Source organism: Cucurbita maxima, unplaced genomic scaffold (assembly GCF_002738345.1).
Source record: "Cucurbita maxima cultivar Rimu unplaced genomic scaffold, Cmax_1.0 Cma_Scf00007, whole genome shotgun sequence".
Lineage (NCBI taxonomy): Eukaryota > Viridiplantae > Streptophyta > Magnoliopsida > Cucurbitales > Cucurbitaceae > Cucurbita > Cucurbita maxima.
In genome coordinates, this window is record NW_019272023.1 from 651,048 (window position 1) to 672,370 (window position 21,323).

The 21,323-nt window shown below is 36.3% G+C and overlaps 6 protein-coding genes across 7 annotated transcripts; 2 read left to right on the forward strand and 4 right to left on the reverse strand.

Moving 5' to 3' along the window:
* Window positions 1-172: 172 nt before the first annotated feature.
* Window positions 173-1,014, reverse strand: LOC111481888 (RING-H2 finger protein ATL33-like). The gene has a single exon (XM_023127486.1). It carries the CDS (start codon window positions 939-941, stop codon window positions 378-380), a length of 564 nt encoding a protein of 187 aa, XP_022983254.1. The 5' UTR covers window positions 942-1,014; the 3' UTR covers window positions 173-377.
* A 1,810-nt stretch (window positions 1,015-2,824) lies between these two features.
* LOC111481905 lies at window positions 2,825-5,461 on the forward strand. The gene is made up of 2 exons (XM_023127512.1): window positions 2,825-3,288; window positions 3,631-5,461. Exon 2 carries the CDS (start codon window positions 3,807-3,809, stop codon window positions 5,313-5,315), a length of 1,509 nt encoding a protein of 502 aa, XP_022983280.1. The 5' UTR covers window positions 2,825-3,288; window positions 3,631-3,806; the 3' UTR covers window positions 5,316-5,461.
* A 619-nt stretch (window positions 5,462-6,080) lies between these two features.
* LOC111482439 (probable ADP-ribosylation factor GTPase-activating protein AGD6) lies at window positions 6,081-8,019 on the reverse strand. Of its 2 annotated transcripts, XM_023128218.1 has the most exons (4): window positions 7,902-8,019; window positions 6,947-7,784; window positions 6,780-6,869; window positions 6,081-6,715 (listed from the first exon to the last, which is right to left on the reverse strand). In XM_023128218.1, the coding sequence occupies exons 2-4, from the start codon at window positions 7,748-7,750 to the stop codon at window positions 6,203-6,205; spliced, it is 1,407 nt and encodes a 468-aa protein (XP_022983986.1). In that variant the 5' UTR covers window positions 7,751-7,784; window positions 7,902-8,019; the 3' UTR covers window positions 6,081-6,202. The 2 variants fall into 2 exon arrangements, with proteins under 2 accessions (XP_022983986.1, XP_022983985.1); XM_023128217.1 differs by having other exon boundaries at window positions 6,947-8,019.
* A 1,233-nt stretch (window positions 8,020-9,252) lies between these two features.
* On the forward strand, window positions 9,253-11,656 carry LOC111482112 (short-chain dehydrogenase TIC 32, chloroplastic-like). The gene is made up of 8 exons (XM_023127772.1): window positions 9,253-9,463; window positions 9,849-10,080; window positions 10,292-10,371; window positions 10,461-10,614; window positions 10,693-10,771; window positions 10,891-10,975; window positions 11,066-11,112; window positions 11,339-11,656. The coding sequence occupies exons 1-8, from the start codon at window positions 9,346-9,348 to the stop codon at window positions 11,510-11,512; spliced, it is 969 nt and encodes a 322-aa protein (XP_022983540.1). The 5' UTR covers window positions 9,253-9,345; the 3' UTR covers window positions 11,513-11,656.
* A 175-nt stretch (window positions 11,657-11,831) lies between these two features.
* Window positions 11,832-15,273, reverse strand: LOC111482113 (UNC93-like protein 3). Its single transcript, XM_023127773.1, has 10 exons — window positions 14,825-15,273; window positions 14,515-14,678; window positions 14,332-14,395; window positions 14,127-14,240; window positions 13,981-14,025; window positions 13,550-13,797; window positions 13,367-13,457; window positions 12,487-12,599; window positions 12,297-12,411; window positions 11,832-12,115 (listed from the first exon to the last, which is right to left on the reverse strand). Exons 1-10 carry the CDS (start codon window positions 14,978-14,980, stop codon window positions 11,933-11,935), a joined length of 1,293 nt encoding a protein of 430 aa, XP_022983541.1. The 5' UTR covers window positions 14,981-15,273; the 3' UTR covers window positions 11,832-11,932.
* Window positions 15,274-16,372: 1,099 nt separating this feature from the next.
* On the reverse strand, window positions 16,373-18,790 carry LOC111482130 (actin-depolymerizing factor 2-like). The gene is made up of 3 exons (XM_023127795.1): window positions 18,677-18,790; window positions 16,985-17,250; window positions 16,373-16,899 (listed from the first exon to the last, which is right to left on the reverse strand). Exons 1-3 carry the CDS (start codon window positions 18,677-18,679, stop codon window positions 16,749-16,751), a joined length of 420 nt encoding a protein of 139 aa, XP_022983563.1. The 5' UTR covers window positions 18,680-18,790; the 3' UTR covers window positions 16,373-16,748.
* Window positions 18,791-21,323: the final 2,533 nt, after the last annotated feature.

Sequence of the window (21,323 nt, forward strand, 5' to 3'; positions counted from 1 at the left end):
GTTAATTTATAACCATTTATATTATATTTTGATATGCTTTAAATCTTATTTCTCATATATAACTATGGAGGCTCATTTTGTTTTTATTTAAATTTAGTTTCTAAACTAAATATAAATAAAATAAAATGTTACAATTTTATAATTAATTTTCTATTTTTTTAGAATATAAAGATAAAATTCAATCTTGCGCTTTGAATTTCAGAATAAAAAACAACCTAATTTTCAAAGCTATATGGAATTGAAACCGATCTAATTCACAGCTATCAACTCAACTTCACCAAATCGAGATGAGATTTGAACGTAATTTGTTCGAATTTGCAGTAATCGGAATCTCGCTACATACAGAGATGGAAGAAGAAGAAGAAGAAAGAAGAATTTCAAACTAAATTTCCCGCATCCGGCAGTCCTTGATGGAAATCGTCGCTTCTAGAAGCCGCCGGTCGCCGCGGCGCGCGGTTATTAATCGGCCGCTTAACAGCGATGACGATCTCGGCGCGACAAACCGGGCAATTAGGGTGAGAATAGAACCACATATCGATGCAATCCACATGAAAAGAGTGTTTACAGGCGATGAGTTGCCGGATCTCCTCGCCGTCAACGAACGCCGACAAGCATACAGGACATTCGTTGCCGACTTCCTTACCAACCTCGTCCTTGTTGTACTTAAAGGTCGCAGCCACATCACTATAAGAAGAACGATTTCCGGCTACAACGGCGACAGGAGCGCCGGAGAGCCTAGCGGATCTCCGCCGCCATAGGCGGAGGAGACCTGGCGGGCACTTGATGGCGAAGAAGAAGGAGTAGACTAGGGCGGGGATGGCGATGACGGCGACGAGGCCGAGAATGAATTCAAATGGAGAGAAATCGTTAGTCCGATGAGTCATCGGGTGCGGCGGCGTCGATCGATTCATCAGGGCGGCGCTGCTGTCCATTTGGGACATGGTTTCTTATCATTTGGGAGCTCAGGTACAAGATTCGAGTTTTATTATTTTTGTTCGGATTCGTAAGATTATTAGTTTTAATGAGACAAACAAAATTAATTTCACATAATAAAATGAAAATATTAAGTTATTTTCTCTTTTTTTTTTTTTTGTAAAAAATAATAGCAATAAATTGATTAGGTAGGGAAAATATTTGGCTAAATAAGGATGAGGAAAGCAATAATTGAGTGGTTGCGGCTGCGTCAGCGTGATGGCTATGCAGCTTGGAAATGTGGGCCATGGGCAAGCCCATTTATTCTTTTACTGGACCAGAAACACGATGTTAAGGCCCATTAAGATCCAAAATGTACATCTCTCCCCGCCCAATTAATCATATCTTTCCTATTAAAAACATTTTAAACTCGTTTTTTTTAATATTTTCCATGACCTATTCATTTGAAAACGAGAACAAAAATTATTGTGTTTTAAAAATGGGAATTATTGTGAATATTTAATGAGTGAGGTGGGCAATTAAAAATAAAAAATATAAAAAAAAATAGGGTTAGGAAGGCTGGTAGGACTTAGGAGTCAATAATTAAAATAAGATGTTAAATTTATATTTAATTACCAAACCCACTTGAGAATCAAGAATTCGCATGAGTTTTTTTTTTTTTTTTTTTTTTTTTTTTTTTTTTTTTTTTTTTTTTTTTTTTTTTATATATATTAAAAAAAGCTAAACTAATAAAAAAAAGGACACACCCTCCATTTTTTACTCTTCACCATCTATAATATCCACTTTAAGTCATATTTATTCGGTTGCCATTTTGAATTTAAGGAGCATAATGTATATATATACCATAAGTAGGAGCATGACATAGTCAAAATTGTCATCCACTTATCATTATCCGCTTTGAAGTGTCATTATTTAGATGTAGACTAAGTCTAACGTAATGTTCCATTATAAATTTATAATCCGATAATTACATATAGATATTATGACTATTTTTTAAAAAGCAAAAAGAATAATTTTAAGTCAAATTTCAAAATTCAAATGGTCATAATATTTAAAAACATAGGTAAATTTAGTGTCACAAACTACAAATAACTAAATAACTAACTCATGGTAAAATTTAAAATATAAGTACTACATAATTTTATATTTGGTAGAACATCTCTGAAAAGGCAAAAATATATATTTAATTTAAATTTAGTCTTTATAATTTATAATAGGAATAAGTGAAAAGATGTGTAAAGCTTTGAGGTGTGACTTGGGGTATATTATTGGTTTCTTTTGAGGCGGAAAAATTGGAGATATTTTATTGTGACAGGGAACCTAAATAATAATAATAATAATAATAATAATAAAATATTGAAATGAATATGCACCACAAGAATATAAAAGCAAAGCACCCTACTTTTCCCCCCTTTTTTTTCTTTTACATTTCCATATATCATTTATTGAATTATGCCCAATTTATGAACGTGATTGAAATAGCAAAGCCGCATTTGTGGAGTAAGTTTGACATGATAGCTTGAAAGTTTAGAAAAGAATTTAGATAATTTAGGTTTAGAAAAAAAACGGGTGCAGTCTTAAATGGTAGGCTCCGTTTAATCTTGTTAGTCTGTCTCTTCAATCCATTTGAATTCGACACCTCAAATTAATAGAAAGCTATGGTGTGATTATTCAAATATTTTAGGTTTAAATTATGATGTGAAATTGAGGGAAGAAAATGGTGATAATCACTGATCCAAATTAAGTTGTTTGTTCCACCTGTTTGGTGTTTGGAGGCATTGGGTGGGGTGTTTCCTGTAACAATGCTCTGCACTTTCCTCTTTCCTTCCCCTTTTTTGCTTTCCGGGTGGGGATTAGGCTTTTGTTTAAATCAAATCTTTAATAAAATAACAAACTCCATTTTACTTTATGGGAGTTGGGAAGCGGTGATCTTATTGCGTATGAACAAACTTTATTCCTAAATCTAAAGTTGAGCTATTTGGGTTTGTCTTGACAACAAATATTTCCATGTCCAGTAAAAAAGGGGAGAATAAAAAGGCAACGAAGATTTTTGTATGCGGGATATGCTGTGATTGTGGTTTTGACCATCCAAATTTATGTATAAAACAAAGCTCTACGGCATCTGCCTCCAAAATCACTCGTTCCCCATTTTGTTGAACCTGCCGCGGCCCTGTTTGGTTCCATTTTATCTCTCTTTTTTGGGGGTTGGGAACAAGAAGGGGGGAAGAGGAACAAGGAGAAATTGAAGAACTGAAGCTATTGAGGGATGGTTGTTGACGACGCAATGGAGATGAACGTTGTTGTCGGTTTTGGAGGCCCTTCTACTTCTCGATTTCCCGATGCTTATCCCAAAAGGTAGATCCCTTCGATTTCTGGATTTTCTGTAGATTTTCTCCACCATTTCTTATAATTGTTGATTTCTATGATGGATTTGATTGGGGGAATTTTGAGATCTGAAATCGGCGTTTCCCACTGATTTAGGGCATTTTCATAAGGTAGGTTTCGATTCAATATAGGGCAATGGAGATTGAGAAGTAGATGTTTGAATAGAAATTGGTTTCTGTTTGTTGTGGATTGGATTTTCTTCTGTATTTATGATGCTGTTCTTCCGCTTATCTGTTTCTATTGGGATTCTTTGTTCATTATTCTTTGATCATCGAGTCTGTAAGCAATTTGTTCTCCGTTTGGTTAATCTAGGGTTTTGATGGAGGGAAGATACACCGGAGATTGACATCATCAGAGTGTTTACAGCGTTATTTTCCTCAGTCAGCGTTGTTCTGTTCTTCTTTTTTTCTTTTTTTCCTTTTTTCGCTTCTGCAATTTCAATATTGAACTCTCAGAAACAAACATGACTCCATAAGAGATGAGCTGAAATGGGAGATTCTCTCCTCACAGCCCTTTCACTAGAGAATCATCATCCATCTACACTTTTATTCATGGATCCAAGTGCCTCGTCTCACGAAGAACTGGATTTGGAAACGAAGAGACAGATCGTCCCCTCCCGTCCACCCGACATAAACTTACCTTTGTCGAATGAATGCAGCTACACTTTGCAGCCATGGAGTTCTGATCATTGTAACATTTTAGATGTTGGGCTTGCTTCACAAGTTTATGATACTGAAACTTTTCTTACTGTTCCAAAGGTTGTAAGAAAATGTACCAAGCGAGTAGACAGCATTTGGGGTGCATGGTTCTTCTTTAGTTTCTACTTCAAGCCTGTGATAAATGAGAAATCAAAGGCTAAGATTATTCGTGACAGCAAAGGTGTTTCGGGATTCGAGAAGTCGGATCTGAAGGTCGATGTTTTTATGGTCCAACATGACATGGAGAACATGTACATGTGGGCTTTCAAGGAGAAGCCGGAAAATGCATTAGGTAAAATGCAGCTTAGAAGTTATATGAACGGGCATTCTCGCCAAGGCGAGCCTCCTTTCCCATTTGGTGCTGAGAAAGGGTTCGTTCGATCACATAGAATGCAACGGAAGCATTACAGGGGTCTCTCGAATCCTCAATGTGTACATGGGATCGAGGTTGTTGAGTCTCCGAACCTAATGTCTCTCGACAAAGAACTACGAAAGAGATGGGTAGACCTAACAGGTAGAGACTTCAACTTCGCTATCCCTCCTGAAGCAAGTGATTTTAGCTCATGGAGGAACCTTCCTAGCCCAGATTTTGAACTCGAGAGGCCAGTTCCTTCCGTCAAGAGTGCTTTAAATCCTCAACCGAAGAAATTGCTCAACGGATCGACGCTAAATTTATCAAACCAGATGTCAACCCTCAGCAACTGTGATATGATGGATTTATCATCTGTTACCAGCAAGAGAAGGAAAAGCTCGTCTCCTAAAATGAACGACGATGATTGCGCATTGATGGTCAATCCTCCCGACTGGATTTCGAATATGGACAAGCACTCGAATGGCATACAGTGGTTGAACGACTTCAGTGGAGTTATGAAGAACAGCCACGGGCCTGTTACAGCTGCAAAGGCAATATATGAAGACGGGGAAGGCTACTTAATAATTATCAGTTTGCCATTTGTGGATCTACAAAGGGTCAAAGTTTCGTGGAGGAACACGCTCACACATGGTATTATAAAGGTTTCTTGTGTGAGTACATCTCGAGTACCGTTCATCAAGAGGCAGGATAGAACTTTCAAGCTTTTAGATTCGTCGACCGAACATTGTCCTCCAGGTGAATTCGTGAGAGAGATTCCTCTTTTGACTCGAATTCCTGAAGATGCTAACATTGAAGCGTACTATGATGGACCGGGATCTGTTCTTGAGATCATGGTCCCCAAACTCCAGGAAGGTTCAGAAGAACACGAGGTTCATGTTTGCCTTAGACCGCTGCATGGAGTGAAATCTAATATTAAGTTGAGATAGGCAGTTCAGTTCTGAGAGAATTAAAGGTTGATGTCTTGTTTGTTGCCACGGTTGTTGTGATCAGTTTACGAACTTATACCACAAGATAAGAATTGTACGGACCTCAATCTGTTTTATTGTATTTTACTGTATTATTATTAGCCTTTTTTTTTATGCGTCTGGGCTCATTTTGAAGAAATGGCAGATGATACCTTATTTGTACATCATATACTGCTCTGTCTGCATTACCAGAGTTGCTAATGCTCCTGAATTTCCTATCTTTTGGGAGGGATTTAAATATCCAAAATCTGAACCAACCAAATTGGATGAGTAGACGAACCTACCCGTAAAATCGGTAATTATGTTAAACAAGATGAATGTAATAATATATATCGATACATATTTAAAATTTTATTTAAAAATAATAGTAAATAATATGGTATAATATAAATTTTATACGCATGTACATCACACGTGCTAGTAATTCCAAGATTTGTACCACACCTTCAAATGCAAATGCAAATGCAAAATACGCAAAATACTGCAATGGAGGCCTCGATTCATCATAATAATCGAATTATTAAATTTATAAACATTGTAATATTAACAATGATTCTATTTATATATATATATAATAAAAAAACAATATTAATTTTTTTCCAGGAAATTCCATCTTTTATTTTTCTAGTTTATTTAGCATAATAAATGTGGAGCATGTTAATTAATTAGAGTTAGAACAAAGAAGTAGTTAGCTTAATAATGGTTATTGAGATCAATTTTGTAACCAAATAAATTTTCATTGTTGAAGTGCCATTAATTTCTATTCATTACAAATCAAACGTAGAGAGAATTAAATTGTTGTGAAGTACAACATAATAAGCAGTGTGTTTATGATTGGAGGTTTTACCTCAGAGTTGAAACCCTCCCTCCGACCATGTATCACCGCCACCGGGCTTCCCACTTTGACCACTTTGGCCCACAGTTTTGGGATCAGATGCTTCATAATGGTGATCGTCGTAGCCATCATCTTTGTGATCATCCCACCCAGCCCACCCATCATTACTATGGGATCCACTCCCTTTGGTTGTTCCTTCCTCCTTGCCGTTGTGTTTGGTATTATTATTATCCCAATCATCCCAAGAATTTGATGCTTGTCCTGTTCCACCAGAAGAACAATTCCATCCTCCTTTCTTATCATTCTCCTTCTCCTCAATTTCTTCATTTTTCTCAGTCTCGTTTCCTTGCCCCCCCCCATCGTTCTTCCAGTTCATCCCATCTTTGGCGTACTCTTCCACCTTCAATGAAGCCATTGCCATTACACCTCTCATGATTCCCCATGTTCTTTGCCCAATCTCTGTTGTTTTTGCTGTCACAACATTCACCGTTTCATTCACTTTGTAATCATACCCTCCCTCCTTCACCTGTATAAACAAATCATTCAAATTCATTCTTCTTCAATAATGATATCAATTTCAATGTACGTACCTTGGTTGTCAGCTCCTTCGTGCCTGCTTGAACAGCATTTGCAGCCGACTGAGCGGCAGAGGCAGCAGCCAGAGATAATTTACCAAATCCCTGAAAGGAAACGATGCATCAATTGATCAAGCAAGCAAGCTTAAATGAAAATTCAAACAGAAGAATCTTCATAATACCTGAGAAACAACAGAGAAAACGTCACTATGGGGATCATTTCTTGGAGATGGTACAGAATTGTTGGAGGAGCCAAATCCAACATATTTTCCTCCTTGTGATGGCGGAAGTCCTTCGGGCCGGGAATCATTCTCGGCCAACTTCTTAGCGAAAAAATTGTCTTTATTTGCAGCAGAGGCCTCCAATTGAGACCGTGTGTAAATATCCTCGGTCGATCTGGACCTGGAATGCACTCCTCCGCCGCCCATGCCTCGAACATCGCCAGTCGATTGGTTACGCCTCATCATATCATTGGACGGTTTAAAATTGTCGTCGCTATCCCAATTATCCCAACCTCCGTTGTTCACCTTACTCCCTCCGCCGCCTCCTCCTCCACTAGCACTTTGCGCCAATGGAGGCCTCGATTTTCCTACTCCAATGTTTTCCTTCACAGCCGGTGGATCCTTCCAAGATCGGCCCTCGGCAAGGGCTTGGATTCGATCCCTGTAAATTCCAGCCGCACTAGAATTGTATTTGGTCACAATATCCGTCTCCTTAGGTATTCCGTATTGCGCAAGAAAGGCGTTGAGGTGCTCATTGCCCCCAGCCTCCATCTTCTTGATCTGGATCTCAGACCAAGAATCCATTGTAACGGATCTAACAAAAGATATATGAACACCAAGGCCACGGTGCTTCCCGGAGCATTCCAAACACATGAAAACGCCATAGGAAACGGACGCCCATTGCGGATTCTTCTGGGAGCAATCAACACAGACCTTATTCCCCGGCCGTGATTGAAGGTCCCGTAGCCGCCGTGACGCCGCCATTTAGATCAGATCCAAATGAATTCGAGGAATAAAACTAAAGAAAAAGAAAGGTAATCGGAAAATCCGAAAACAGAAGAAAAATCTGAGAAAAATGTAAACAAAAAACTGTTGAATAATGTAAGGGAAGGAGGGCGGGCGATTAAAGCGCAACCTCAAATTCAAATCAGTTTCTTCTTTCGTTGCTTTCAACCTCTTCCTGTTTCGGCGAGACACACCGACACCCTCCACAAATCGTCGAAACCTCCTCCTTTTTAGCGGTTCGTTCCAACAATAAGGAACGAAAGAGGAATTCATATGCAATCCACTCGCGCTATAAATAATGTTTTTAATTTCACCGTTCCTTCTATCTTCAAATCTTTTCTTTTTTTTATTATTTAAATTTTCATTTTCTTCGGTCGAAGGTTCCTCTGTTTAATACTTGGGCTTAGTTAGGCCCATTTCCATACAAAAGTTATCCATCGAAAATGGGCCTGAGCCCACCAGACCAACTAAATGGGCTGACAAGTACGCCGTTTGCTCTTGGGCTTTTTTCCTCGTTGAAGAAAATTGGCCCAATGTATTATCCCACTACTCTTGGGATCTTCTTATCAATATCATGCCAAACATTATTTATAATTTTTAAAAACACATATGAAATTACGTTTTTTTTAATAAATGTTTAAATGATTAAATTAAAAGCTTATAATAAAAAGGTGAAGGTAAACATCAATGAATTTAATATTTAATATGCATGGAAGTGAAACAAATTTTAAATTTTATTAAAAAATGTATCTATTTTTTCGGCACATAAATTGCTATGATAATAATAAATTATAGGGAGGAAATAACACGTTGGAGGAGAAAGCCGTTTAATGGGAACCTCAAAATTATCACTGAAAAAAAAAAGATTTTTTAAAATTAAAAAAAAAAAAGTAAAAAATGAATATGAAAAATTGATCAATAATGTGAAGTTGGTTGATGTCCTTCCATGTCGTGTTTAAATTATTGGGAATAATTATAGTTATTTTCTTTTTATTAATGCGTAGGGTACAATAATATAACTTGTATTAGCCAATTACAATAATATATTTTAATAGATGAAAATTTTATAAATTAAATGAGAGAGTTTAGCAAAGCATATTTTTACATAATTAAAAGAAAAAAAAAAGTACAATGCAACAAATTATATTTAATTGTGATTTATTGAATTTAGTAAAAAATTTGATAGCATTAAATATGAATTCCAACAATTTTCTATTTTTATTTCTTAGTTTTAAATGTTATTTTGTAGAAATGAGATGAGGATATAGTTATTAATTTAAGGTTTGAATGAGAAGAAAAAGTTGTTGATGAATATTAAATATGAATTATTGGGGGGCGGGTATTGAAGTTTTTTAAAAAATGGTTGAGCCAAACAGCATGCCATTTACTATGTCAAATACCCATCACATTAAATTTACCTCCCTCATCCCTTCCCGTCCTCCTCCCTCCAAAACGCTCTATAAATTTATCTCCTCTTTCTTTTTTTTATTACGCCGCCGCCGCCGCCGCCTCCGCCGCTTCCGTCGACAAATCAAGGCTGGGAAAACTGTTGGTGTGTTTCTTGAAAGAACTCGATGTCGTTCATTTCCTTAATCACTGGATGCCCGGGGCTCAGCGGCTTCGGATCCGCATCTACGGCGGAGGACGTCACCCAAGGGATCGACGCCAGCGGCCTTACAGTCATTGTCACCGGTCACTTCTCTTTCTCTCCTTCTTTTATTTATATTATTTTGAAAGGATTTATTAAACTTCCATGTTTGTTGGATCTCTCCCAAGTCTTCTGAAAGTCAACTTTTCTAAAGTTCAAATCAAAAGTAGGAAATCTTTTACTTCAAAATTAAAATTTAAAACCTTAAAAATTGACCTTTTAAATCCACCTTATTGTGACTGAAGTGTGAGTAAAAACTTACTAAGAAAAGTCCAAAGAGGACAATATCTATTAGCGGTGGGTTTGAGTTGTTACACTTAGTGTCCTCACTAACACACTGGTTTTGTATCTAACTTTAATACTATTTGTAACACCCTTATAAAAAATAAACTGTTATTACGAAACTGAGATATGATAGTTTTATTGTAGGAGGAGCGAGCGGGATCGGACTAGAAACAGTACGAGTTTTAGTGATGCGAAAGGCACATGTGATTATAGGGGCAAGAAACGTAGAGGCAGCAAATAAAGCAAAACAACAAATTCTTCAACAAAATCCATCTGCCAAATTGGATGTTCTCGAACTCGACCTTTCATCCATCAGTTCCACAACACAATTTGCTCAAAATTTCATTGCTCTCAATCTCCCTCTCAACATTTTAATGTAAATTCCTTTCTATCCTTTTTATTTAGCCCGAATTATTATTTAAAAAATATATATATTTCAAAATTGCCCGTTGAACGACAAATTAAATTATGACATGAGTAACTATCACGTCAATGTTTTGTTGGACGTGATAAAATATTTGTATTCGAAGAATAATTTTGAAATATTTAAAAAAAATTAAATAATCTTTTTAAATGTTTAATTTCAGAAACAATGCTGGTGTTATGTTTTGCCCATTTCAACTATCTGAAGATGGGATAGAGATGCAGTTTGCCACCAACCATCTTGGTAATATAAACATCAAAAATACCTCTAATTTTTATATTTAATTTATATAAACTTAATTAAGACTTTAATTATTTAATTATTTTCTTTAGGTCATTTTCTGTTAACAAACGCTCTTCTCGAGAAAATGAAGAACACTGCAAATAGCACAGGAATTGAGGGTAGAATCGTCAATTTATCATCTATAGCTCATGTCCACACTTATGCCCATGGAATTCGCTTCAACAAAATCAATGAAAAGAAGGGGTATTTTTTGTCTTTCAAATTTTATATATTTATTTATTTATTTGGATGCGATTATAAAAATCAGTTATTACTTTATAGGTATTCCGATAAGAGGGCGTATGGGCAATCTAAGTTAGCCAACATTTTACATACCAAGGAGCTCACTCGTCGATTTCAAGTAATTTTTTATCCAAATTTATATTAGAAAATTATTATTATTATTATTATTTTTTGTTAGTAATGAAAATGGTATTAAATAATTAATAAAACAATCGAAAACATTATTGGTGGTTGTAGGAAGAGGGCGTGAACATAATGGCGAACGCGGTGCATCCGGGGTTGATAATGACTCCCCTTATGAGGCATTCTAAGCTTCTAATGCGTACGATATGTCGAATCCCTTTTTTTTTTTTTTTTTTTTACTTTGACGACATGTCGTCACTTACCCATCTTCGTTTCTTGATCCCTCTAGGGCTTTTGCGGGTTTTCACCTTCTTTATATGGAAGAATGTCCCCCAGGTACATTAAACCAATTGTTTCTTCTTCTTCTTATATTTCTTATTTTATAGTGTAATTTTCTCCAATTTTTTAATTAAAATTTTCTATTTAATGTATTGGTTTGATTATTTTCGGAAATAACGAAAATAATATAGTTTCAGGGGTATTTATTTAAAGATACCAATTAGCCTATTACATTAGAAGAGGTATAAGTCTTGAAATGAAAAAATCACAATGTTTGTTTTAGGGCGCATCAACAACATGCTATGTGGCACTCCACCCGAACTTGAAGGGAGTGAGTGGGAAATATTTTTTGGACAACAACGAGAAGCGACCAAGCTCCTATGCTAGAGACGAAGCACTTGCAAAGAAACTTTGGAACTTCAGCGAGGACTTGATTAGTTCAATTTCTAAAGTATGAAAAGAAGTGGCTTCGGAGCTTCAAGTTAGAAGTCAACAATATTAAAGTGTGTTGTTTAAATATAATCGTACAATTGTTTGAATATTCAAGTTGCATGCTATGTTATCAAAACTATTAAAGGATATTTTGTTCATGTTTTTATGAAAAGAAAGTCATTTAGTATTTTAAATTCCATCAAAAGAAACGAGGCAGATTTGTACCGCCCCTTTACTCTCTTTATAAAATAAAAGTCTATGGGAAGGTTATCTATACCTCATAAAGTCAGCAAATTTGAGGTTTCTATATCTTTTTGATCGAGTGACAACTAATAAGGAAAATATGAATTGAATCCGAGTTCTTTGAATTAAGACATGTTTGGAATATTTGTTTCGCAGCAATAACATAAATGTAGGCACACACATTATGTGTGTAGACGTTACATTAGAATGTTGAAGAGAATGATTTCTCTACCCGAACAGTTAAAGTCAGAAAACAAACATATGAGAGGCAAAGAACAGAAAGTATACTCACCAGCATTGTGTCCATCGAAATGTATGGACTGAGAAAGAAGACGACCGAAATGGTCGCGCTCTGCCAGACCTTCAGCTGGGCGAAGGCTCCTTCCTGTGAACCGAAACATAACACTCATTTTAAGAAACCCAGGATTGAGTGACTTTTTGTTAAGAAACAATCAACATAATATGAGGAACACAATGGGATGGCATTAGATTGTGTGAAATTGTTACATGTTGAGAGACTTAAAAGTATTCCGATCTTGGGAAAGCAAGGAAGGATGAATGAGTACCGTGTCATGTTTGAAGAGTATTCCGATCAGAGCATTCAGCTGTGTGTTGAAAACTCCATCACCAATCCCAAGTAAGGCTGATATGAGAAGCAGGTATACAGCGCCAAGTGTTTCGCTGCTTTCAATTGTAATGGCTTAGTATTTATTACAAAATAATCCTAAAAGTAAAAGGTTTTCCAATGCTGCTAACCTCTGTCCCAGTAGAAGCCAAGTAAAAACAATGGCTTGAACAACAGTTCCACCAGATACTAAGAAAGTGATTGATGGGAGCCCAGATGTAAGACGACCAGCAACCAATGAACACTAGAAAGACAACAACAAAAAACACTAAAATCTCACTTTTTCTACTAGCGATAGCTTTGATGAAAGATAAATAGTTGGAAGTGAAGATATGAATGTGCAGGACATGAGTCATGAGCCATGGCCAAAATCATGAGAAAGAGAGAGATTGCCAAAGTATTCAAGTAACTTCCCTCTACTAACTTGGACGAACAGCCATTATATATAATCTAACTCTGCAAGCTTGATGCATACTTCTGATGGGAGTGGTATTAGAATAAGATTAGGAATACTATTAGTGTGAGATCCCACACCGATTGGAGAGAGGAACGAGTGCCAGCGAGGACGCTGGTCTCCTGGATTGTGAGATCCCACATCAGTTGGAGAGGGAAACGAAGCATTTTTTATGAGGGTGTGGAGACCTTTTCCTAGCATACGCATTTTAAAAACCTTGAAAGGATAAATTCAAAGAAGACAATATCTGCTAGCGGTGAGCTTGGACCGTTACAATTAGAGTATTAAAGGTATATTTGTAACTAGTTGGGGGAAGGTATTTGGTTATAAACAGAGGGAATGGGGAAGAGGGAAATTAGACCTTATTTTGGATAATGAATTAGGACTTGAGAGATAGCTCGAGAGTTGAGGGTCCAAGTAGTACCTCCAGACACATGGTTTTTCCGGTAGTTGTTACTCTATATTTCAATATAGTTTGTTCATCAATTTCCTCCAATCAAATTAGGATTGTAACCAGTTGAAGGAATAGAACAAAAGGAACAAGTAAGCATACTTACAATTGCATCGGAGGCTCCATAAATTGCCATCGCACCACCAACCCCCGACACGCCAAGAGATGGTGTGACGACTTGTTTCGTGAACTTGGCCCTGTATTTGAAACTCTTGAATGCTCAGTCAGGAAAAACATAGTCTACTGCAACAAAGAGCATGCAATACTTCTACTTTGTTTCAGTAATTACCAAACAAATGCCGCCTGTAGTCCTGAATATCCTATCAGAGGAATGGCCAAGATCATTCTTACGTTAGTTAGCGGAGCAACAACCGACTTTGACAAAGACAATATAGAGGCGCGTAGGCTGGACGAGGACAATGAGGGTTCTTCTTCTTTACTGTCTTCCTTCCTTAAGAAGCACATAAGTGCTATACCTAACGTCACAATGCAAAGGAAGATAATGAACAATATAGTTGTTCCATTGGTTCTTCCATCCTGCAGCATTCACGGGGCAAAAACATACGATTCAATCTATAGATGCGATCAAAGGTCTCAAACAGCATCACATGATTCGGCAATTGCCTGCTTCAACATCATTATAGTTGTTTTTAACGGGATCGAACGTGCAAACTCCAAAATGGAACTCCTTGAGAAAGGAAATAAAAGGAGAATACATACTGTTTCATTTTTCAGAACAACGAGAGAGATGATATTTCCAATGACCTGCAGAAATTTACCACTTTAAAAAGGTATGAACCTTACTGTTGAGTTGATAACATTTCTTGATGAACCAAAGTTTATAAACTTTAAATCCATGGATTCACCTGGTGACTTGCAAATACTCCCCAAAACTCTCCATTGAAGTTGCCAATGATAGTTCCTTCATGTAAGCCATTGTTTCTCGCATGATTACGTGCAGTTGAAGTGAGATATGTACCCTGAGAAATTCATTATATCACAGATTTGTTCACTGCAATTATTGTGATTATCCATTGCTGTAATAGTCTGAAAATATTTACTACATTGCACCTGCCCAACCCATATTATTGAAGCAGCAAAGCCAAGGTAGACAGAAGCAGGAATCATTGTAAACCTGAAAAGAAGTGTTCGGAAAATCATCTCAACTTTTACAATCACCTCAACATTGAGTTACAGTATATTTAGAAGAAGAACTCTCAAGCTCACGTTGATTGAGAGTATGAAAAATCTTACCATGTTGGCTTCAAATTTGCAGCTATGAACAACCAATAACCAGTAGTTCCAAGAACCAAAGCGTTCTTAGTCCCCAAAGCTCGAACCACCAAGGAAGCCACCAGAGAGAAAAACGTGAAAGATAAATACAATACCCCGAGGGAGGTAGTTCCCAGATCCTCCTCCTGAATGGAAATTCCACGGCCAAACAAAAATACTCAGCTCAAATCAAACCCCAAAAAAGACCCGTACAAAACATGAACTGATTAAGGTTTCTCGTCCATTTCTTCAACATTCTCCACAAATAGAGTGAATAGAAACAGAAACTTACTGTATTAACAGTGCTCTCCAGGTTCTGCGCAGCTCCATAAGCAAGGAAAATTAAGAGAAAAGCAAAGCTCAAAACATGAACATCTCTCGCATGATTCACCGTAGCTCGAATTGGCGCGTTACTAACTAGCAATCGCGCCTCTTCGCCTAGATCCATGGTCTCGGCGTTTCAATACGATTTGCTCGTAGAAACGCCTTATAAGAAGAACCCAAGCGGGTAAGGTCAACCCAGGAGAATTGCCGGCTGAGAGTAAAGACAATCAAAAGGGTTATTGTTTCGATTAAATTAAGCTCGATTGAGCTCGAAATGTTCTGTTTGTTTGATGCGAAAATCGAATGTGAGATGAGAAGAGCGCTGCCGATCACGATTTTTGCTTTTCTGTGAAAATCTTCCCCATTTGGCTCGCCACACGATGGTAAGGCGTTGCGTTGGTGGCCCTGTTCGGAACATCTCCCGGTCCGGCATCCATCTGATTTTAAAATTTAAACGAGTTGGTAAAAAAAAAGGTAATTAATTGGGTCATTATTGTTAGACGAACACGATAATTAATTGGGTCATTATTGTTAGACGAACACGACTCTCCACAATGGTATGATATTGCACTCCAAAGGAGTCGAGCCTCGATTAAGGGGAGGCGTGCTTTGTTCGAGGGGAGGTGTTGGATGATGAAAGTCCCAGTTAATTTAGGGAATGGTCATGGGTTTATAATGGGTTTATAATCTAAGAATACACTCTCCATTGGTATGAGGTCTTTTGGGAAGCCCAAAGCAAAGCCATGAGAGCTTATGCTCAAAAGTGGATAATATCATACCATTCTGGAGAGTCGTGTTCGTCTAACATGGTATCAGAGCCATGCCCTAAACTTAGCCGTGTCAATAGATTGACAAATCCTTAAATGTCGAACAAAGGACTCCAAAAGGAGTCAAGCCTCCTCGAAGGTACGAAGGCAGTCAAAAATGACTAAGACTCCAAAGGAGTCGAGCCTCGATTAAGGGGAGGCGTGCTTTGTTCGAGGGGAGGTGTTGGATGATGAAAGTCCCACATCGGTTAATTTAGGAAATGGTCATGGGTTTATAATCTAAGAATACACTATAATCTAAGAATACACTCTCCATTGGTATGAGGCCTTTTGGGAAGCCCAAAGCAAAGCCATGAGAGGTGGACAATATCATACCATTGTGGAGAGTCGTGTTCGTCTAACAATTATCATTTGGTCCTAAATTTTAAAATAACACCTTTTTTTTTTTAAAAAAAAAAAACTTGAATTTAATTTTTTAATGGGCCTACCAAGTTAAAGATTTAAGCCCACTTTTAGTCCTTTCTATTAGTTTTGCATTAATTAGTTTAAATTAACTAAATTAATTATTATTAAACTAGCTTTCATTTATTTGTTGCAATTATTATTAAAATTTCTACCCATTTCTTAAAATTTTACGCTAAATATGAGTAACTTTTTCCTTGAAATTATTTTTTCTTCTTTGATTTCGCATTTATTAACCAGAACATGAATTTATTAAGGAAAAACTAAAACTAAAAAAAAAAATTAAATATAAAAAGTAGGGCGATTATTTCCAAGCAAATAAATAGTTTTCTCAGCTTCTAAAGAACACTAAAAGGAAAATTACATCAATATTTGCTCGAGTACGGATATCCAATCCTCTTGTATAATCTGTGGAGCATAGGTAGAACAGCAGCTGGAATCTGATGGCATTCTGCTGCAATATCTCCCTTAAAGGATGAAATTGTATATATAGTTGAAAAACTAAGAGGCTTATTATAGCTCGAACTCATACAAAAGACCATTTAGAACATAAATCCAAAACACATTATATACCACAAAACCACGACCAAGACACTCGTTCACCTCGAACAGAAGATACGCATGGATGTAGATGCTGTTCACCTGAATCGGTCAATGTAGCATTCAGCCAACTCGGCTTCGAATGACATCAAGCCCCATCTCAGTCGGATCCGTTGCTTGCAGTTCTACCTGAAATCCATCCAGTTCTCTCTTGAATCTATCTTTGGAGCTGGCATAAATCATTTTGCTTCTGACTCTTGAATTATCAGGGGACCTTCAAGCAATGGTGTTTTCGTAAGACCGCAGTGGTGGGAAAGATAAACATGAAAGGAATGCAGTAAAGGAGATATCAGCCATACCAGGCAATAAAGAAGATTCTGCTCTTTTGACAGTTCTCTTTGGTAACAAAGTCAAAATCATAGATAGCATAACGACATTCGTCTGCAGGAAGGCTTGCAGCAAAGTCCTCGTAGCTTTGTGTTGGCTCGCCAACTTTCTCTACGACAACTTGCTTTTGCTTCTCTTCGATCTTAAACACAATAAAGCGATAGGTTCTTTTTGCTTTGAGCTCCAAAAACTTCAGCTTGCAATCATCATTCACGGCTATTCCCGATGCAGCATTGGCCTATGAAATCCAGAACGAAACTGTTTAATAAAATTTTGAAGTCCAGAAGAGATGCATACACAAAGAGTTGAAAAGGAAGAACAAAGTTGGAAAATTAAACGTTGTTGGAAATACAGCAATACAAATAAAGGCTACAAAGCAAAGCAGTGGGGTGATTGATCTTTAACCCAACACTGGACATGCATAAAATTGGGAACGAGAGAATTTTTCTGATCTAATCAGATTTTTCAAATTTTCAACAATTGTTCTGTTTTTCCCTTGAGAGCCTTATCTTAGCCATCAATTTATAGTCATGTTTAGTCAAATCAGTGTTTTAAGAAGCCCACCGAGGCACGCACCAAGACACGCTTGAGCCCCAAGGTCAGCCTCTACGCCTTGCTTCAAATAAGCGTTTGAAGCAAAGGTTCCCTTAACGAAGCTACTGAGAGTGACTTCCTAGTTTTTCTTTTCTAATAATTTAGAGAAAGCAATGTATAAACATTCATACGATCTCAAACAAGAAGCTTATTTTCTTAAAAACCTTTCTGTTACACTTCAGCCTCTACGCCTTGCTTCAAATAAGCCTTTGAAGCAAAGGTTCCCTTAACGAAGCTACTGAGAGTAACTTCCCACTTTTTCTTTTCTAATATTTTAGAGAAAGCAATGTATAAAACATTCATACGATCTCAAACAAGAAGTTTATTTTCTTAAAAACCTTTCTGTTACACTTTAGTGCGCCTCCAGCTTTGAGAACCACTAAGTCAAATTAAGATAACCATGTAACAAGTAAATGGTATGGATTCTCTTCCTCATCCACGCAAGATAAGAATATGGACAGGATAAGATTTTCCCCCATAAGCTTTTATCCGTAGCTTGATAGTTGATATTGATTTCATCCAAACTTAAAACAAAGGAACAAACAAAATATGGATCAGAGACAGGCATCACAACCTAACAGAGTTTCCCCCTCATTTACAACATGCATAAGAAGATTAATAGCAATTCAAAAGGTTCAAAAGGGGGAATACACGAATATTAACTTGTAATTGCAATCCTTGACAAAAAATTTCAAATGTAACATAACAAGAAGTGCAAAAATAAAAACGAAGATTGTGATAGATCCACGGCCACTCGATCACTCAAAGTCGACAATAAATCAAAGAACATGACGTTTCGTTTAGTTGAAACAACCACAGAAGAATTCAAATCCGATCTCCTAGGGAACAGAACACATTCACTCCCCACCACAGAAACTGCATGCGGATTACGACTTCAAAGTTATATACAAAGATTCAAAGACTCCGCAAATTGCAAGAAACTCCCGATCGCAAGAGTGTAGTTATTTTGAAAGTTGCAAACTAGAAATAGAATCCTACTTTCTCAAGAACCAAACGATCGTCAAACCACGAAGAATAGCAGAAAGTAAGTAAACTTCAGAAGAACTCACCATTTTGAGAGGAAACAGAAGAAGCTCCGATGATGAAGATGATGAAGATGATGAAGAAGGCGGGCTCAGAAATGAGAAACAAATGTAGACTGGCTTTTATAGCGGTTTTCTTGTTGGGTCCTTTTTCTTATTATTTATTATTTTTTTCTCTGTGTTGGTGCTCGGGAGCAACGCTATCGTGGCGGTGACTTACATTTGACAGCTGGCAGTAAATGGTGACCATCCAACCAACATGCGCCACGTGTCCATGGACGTGGGGCGGTACCTCTGGCTGCGCCGCATCTTCGTATAAGCCGGCTCATTCGGCTTCAACTAACATTATCTTTTATTTCAATTTTTCTAAATTCCTTTTCGATCTACTAAGTTAAATTTAATTTGACTTGAAATAAAATAAAACCTTTAATCTTAAACAAATAATATGATTATTGTCATCAAGTAGTTTTTTTCTTTTATTTTTTTGATAAATTTTATGTTAAATAAAAAGATAAATCCTTTGAGTTTTGAATTTTAAAGGTTCGATATTTATTTATTTATATAATTTTTATAAATATATATTTATTAAGATTTATTAATATGTTATACAGAAAATTATTAAAGTTTATCTAAATATTGGAAACTATACCTTCAGTCTTTCACAAAAATTTATTTAGATAAGATTACACCGATTTTAAATTATTAGCCAATGGTTTAAAATATAAATTTAAATAAAGACAACAAAGCGGACACACGGCGTGCAGCTCGGCGAAGATGGGCGGCTACGAGTTTGAGTTTCTTGGTTGACATATTTTATTATAATTTAAATATAAAAAATTTAAAAACTTAGAAATGGGATAAAAATAACTCCCAATTCTCTTTCCCGAGATTCCGTCCACTGCGTCGATCCAACGCAATTCTTTCCCTCCTCACCAAAAAAAGAAAATAATAATAATAATAATATTTTATTTTATTTTTTTCAAAACGTAAAAAAAATAATAATAAAAAAAGAAAGAAGCACATCCTTTCCACGCCGTCCATTTTTCCACCATTGGGCATTGCTTGTGTTTGTTGCAAATGCCCACCTTTATTTCGCCTTCCATTTTTTCCCTTTCCTTCTATGCCCTTCAACAATTTTTTATTTTTTTTTTCTGTTTGTTGCTTCTCATTTTATAATTATTGTACCACATGAATCCACGTCTGTCTCTATTTAAATCTAAAATAATAATAATAATAATCGTCTATTATTTTTTGTTAAATTATCTTGATTAATAATTAGAAACAAATTTAACTCTCGTTTAATAATTATATATTTTTTTAAATATTTAAAAACCACTTTTTCCAAATTTGGTTTGATTTTCTCTCTCAGCTGCATGCATCTAATCAAACTTCTGCGAGTAAGTTGGTGGATTATTTGGTTAAATCAAAATTTTAGGGTCAAAATAAAAGCAATTTGATGGGTTTGGAATTTAAATTAAAAATTAAAAAAAAAAACGAACAAGATGAACTTAGATTTAACACCAAATTTCCACATAACTCCTGTGAGTAAAATTACATAAAGGACACCTAATCTAAAAATTACCGAATAAAAAAGCAGAAACTAAACCACAGATCCAAAGCTAAAAGCGTACTTCATCTTCATATTGAGACACGACACAATGACGTCGTTGATCCCTGCTTTCGGTCCGCTAGTTTGTCGGATTTGGAGCTTCATTCGACGCCGCCGGAGCAGGAGGCCTTGGCGCCGCTGGATCAGCGTTGCGACTCTGCTGCGGTGGGCGAGGAAGGTGAGTCGAGTGTGGACCTGCATGTTCAACGGCAGATCCCGGTCCGGTTGCCCGTGGCGGCTCGGAGAGGTAATCCGCCGCAATAAAAACGCTCTGCGAAGGCCTCCTCTGGTGCTTGCCCTGTCGCTGCGACATTTTCCGCCGGAGATTTCAGAATTGAGAGTGGATTTGTGAGTAGAGGAGAGAACAGTGAACAGAGATAAATAGTGTGTCGCCGGCGTAACGGTAGAGTTGACTGGTTTTATATAACGTTTACTTTAGTATTTTGTTTCATATTTATCTTCAACCTAATACCAATACTTAAAATATTCAAATCTTTAATTTTTACTACCATTTCAAATTCTTATCTATTTACCCATTCAAATATTATATGGTTAGACATTCAAAACTCTAAACTTCCAAGGTCAGTGTAGTAAACACTTTGAATTATAATAGTTTAATAAAGATAACATTAAAACTTACCAACTTTTAATTTTTTACGTAATAGATCGTTCGGTTAACTTTAATAAATACGTACCAAAATTAAACTTTAACGGACAGTGACGTATGTAATCTATTATAATATTAGATATTTAATTTGTCTTTAGTTAATACGTCAACCTTATTAGTATCGAAATTTTGGAGTATTAGAGCCAATATTTAAAAAAATATAAATATATTATAATTTTCGTACCAATTTTAAATTTTTAAATTTTAATTTCTATATGGTAATAAAAAATCATGGTTTCAAATTAAATAAAAAAGCATATATAATTGGTATTTTTATTTTATTTTATTTTATTTTATTTTTTTACAAAATGAAAAGTGAAAATTAATTTGTAACCAACGGTCTTTATTTATAAATGGAAGGGTATTTATGGAAAAGAAATCGGAACTCCGGAATTTAT

What these genes read in the sequence shown, in the direction of transcription:
- LOC111481905 (XM_023127512.1), top strand. Translation starts at nt 3,807, where the DNA reads ATGGGAGATTCTCTCCTCACAGCCCTTTCACTAGAGAATCATCATCCA.
- LOC111481888 (XM_023127486.1), bottom strand. Translation starts at nt 941, where the DNA reads ATGTCCCAAATGGACAGCAGCGCCGCCCTGATGAATCGATCGACGCCG.
- LOC111482112 (XM_023127772.1), top strand. Translation starts at nt 9,346, where the DNA reads ATGTCGTTCATTTCCTTAATCACTGGATGCCCGGGGCTCAGCGGCTTC. An exon ending in CCTTACAGTCATTGTCACCG is followed by an intron (nt 9,464 to 9,848) that starts GTCACTTCTCTT and finishes GTTTTATTGTAG; the next exon opens with GAGGAGCGAGCGGGATCGGA. An exon ending in CTCCCTCTCAACATTTTAAT is followed by an intron (nt 10,081 to 10,291) that starts GTAAATTCCTTT and finishes GTTTAATTTCAG; the next exon opens with AAACAATGCTGGTGTTATGT.
- LOC111482130 (XM_023127795.1), bottom strand. An exon ending in AGAATCTTCTTTATTGCCTG is followed by an intron (nt 16,900 to 16,984) that starts GTATGGCTGATA and finishes CATTGCTTGAAG; the next exon opens with GTCCCCTGATAATTCAAGAG.
- LOC111482113 (XM_023127773.1), bottom strand. Translation starts at nt 14,980, where the DNA reads ATGGATCTAGGCGAAGAGGCGCGATTGCTAGTTAGTAACGCGCCAATT. An exon ending in TGGAGAGCACTGTTAATACA is followed by an intron (nt 14,679 to 14,824) that starts GTAAGTTTCTGT and finishes ATTTCCATTCAG; the next exon opens with GAGGAGGATCTGGGAACTAC. An exon ending in GAGTATTTGCAAGTCACCAG is followed by an intron (nt 14,026 to 14,126) that starts GTGAATCCATGG and finishes AAATTTCTGCAG; the next exon opens with GTCATTGGAAATATCATCTC.
- LOC111482439 (XM_023128218.1), bottom strand. Translation starts at nt 7,750, where the DNA reads ATGGCGGCGTCACGGCGGCTACGGGACCTTCAATCACGGCCGGGGAAT. An exon ending in TTTTCTCTGTTGTTTCTCAG is followed by an intron (nt 6,870 to 6,946) that starts GTATTATGAAGA and finishes GTTTCCTTTCAG; the next exon opens with GGATTTGGTAAATTATCTCT. An exon ending in CGAAGGAGCTGACAACCAAG is followed by an intron (nt 6,716 to 6,779) that starts GTACGTACATTG and finishes TTGTTTATACAG; the next exon opens with GTGAAGGAGGGAGGGTATGA.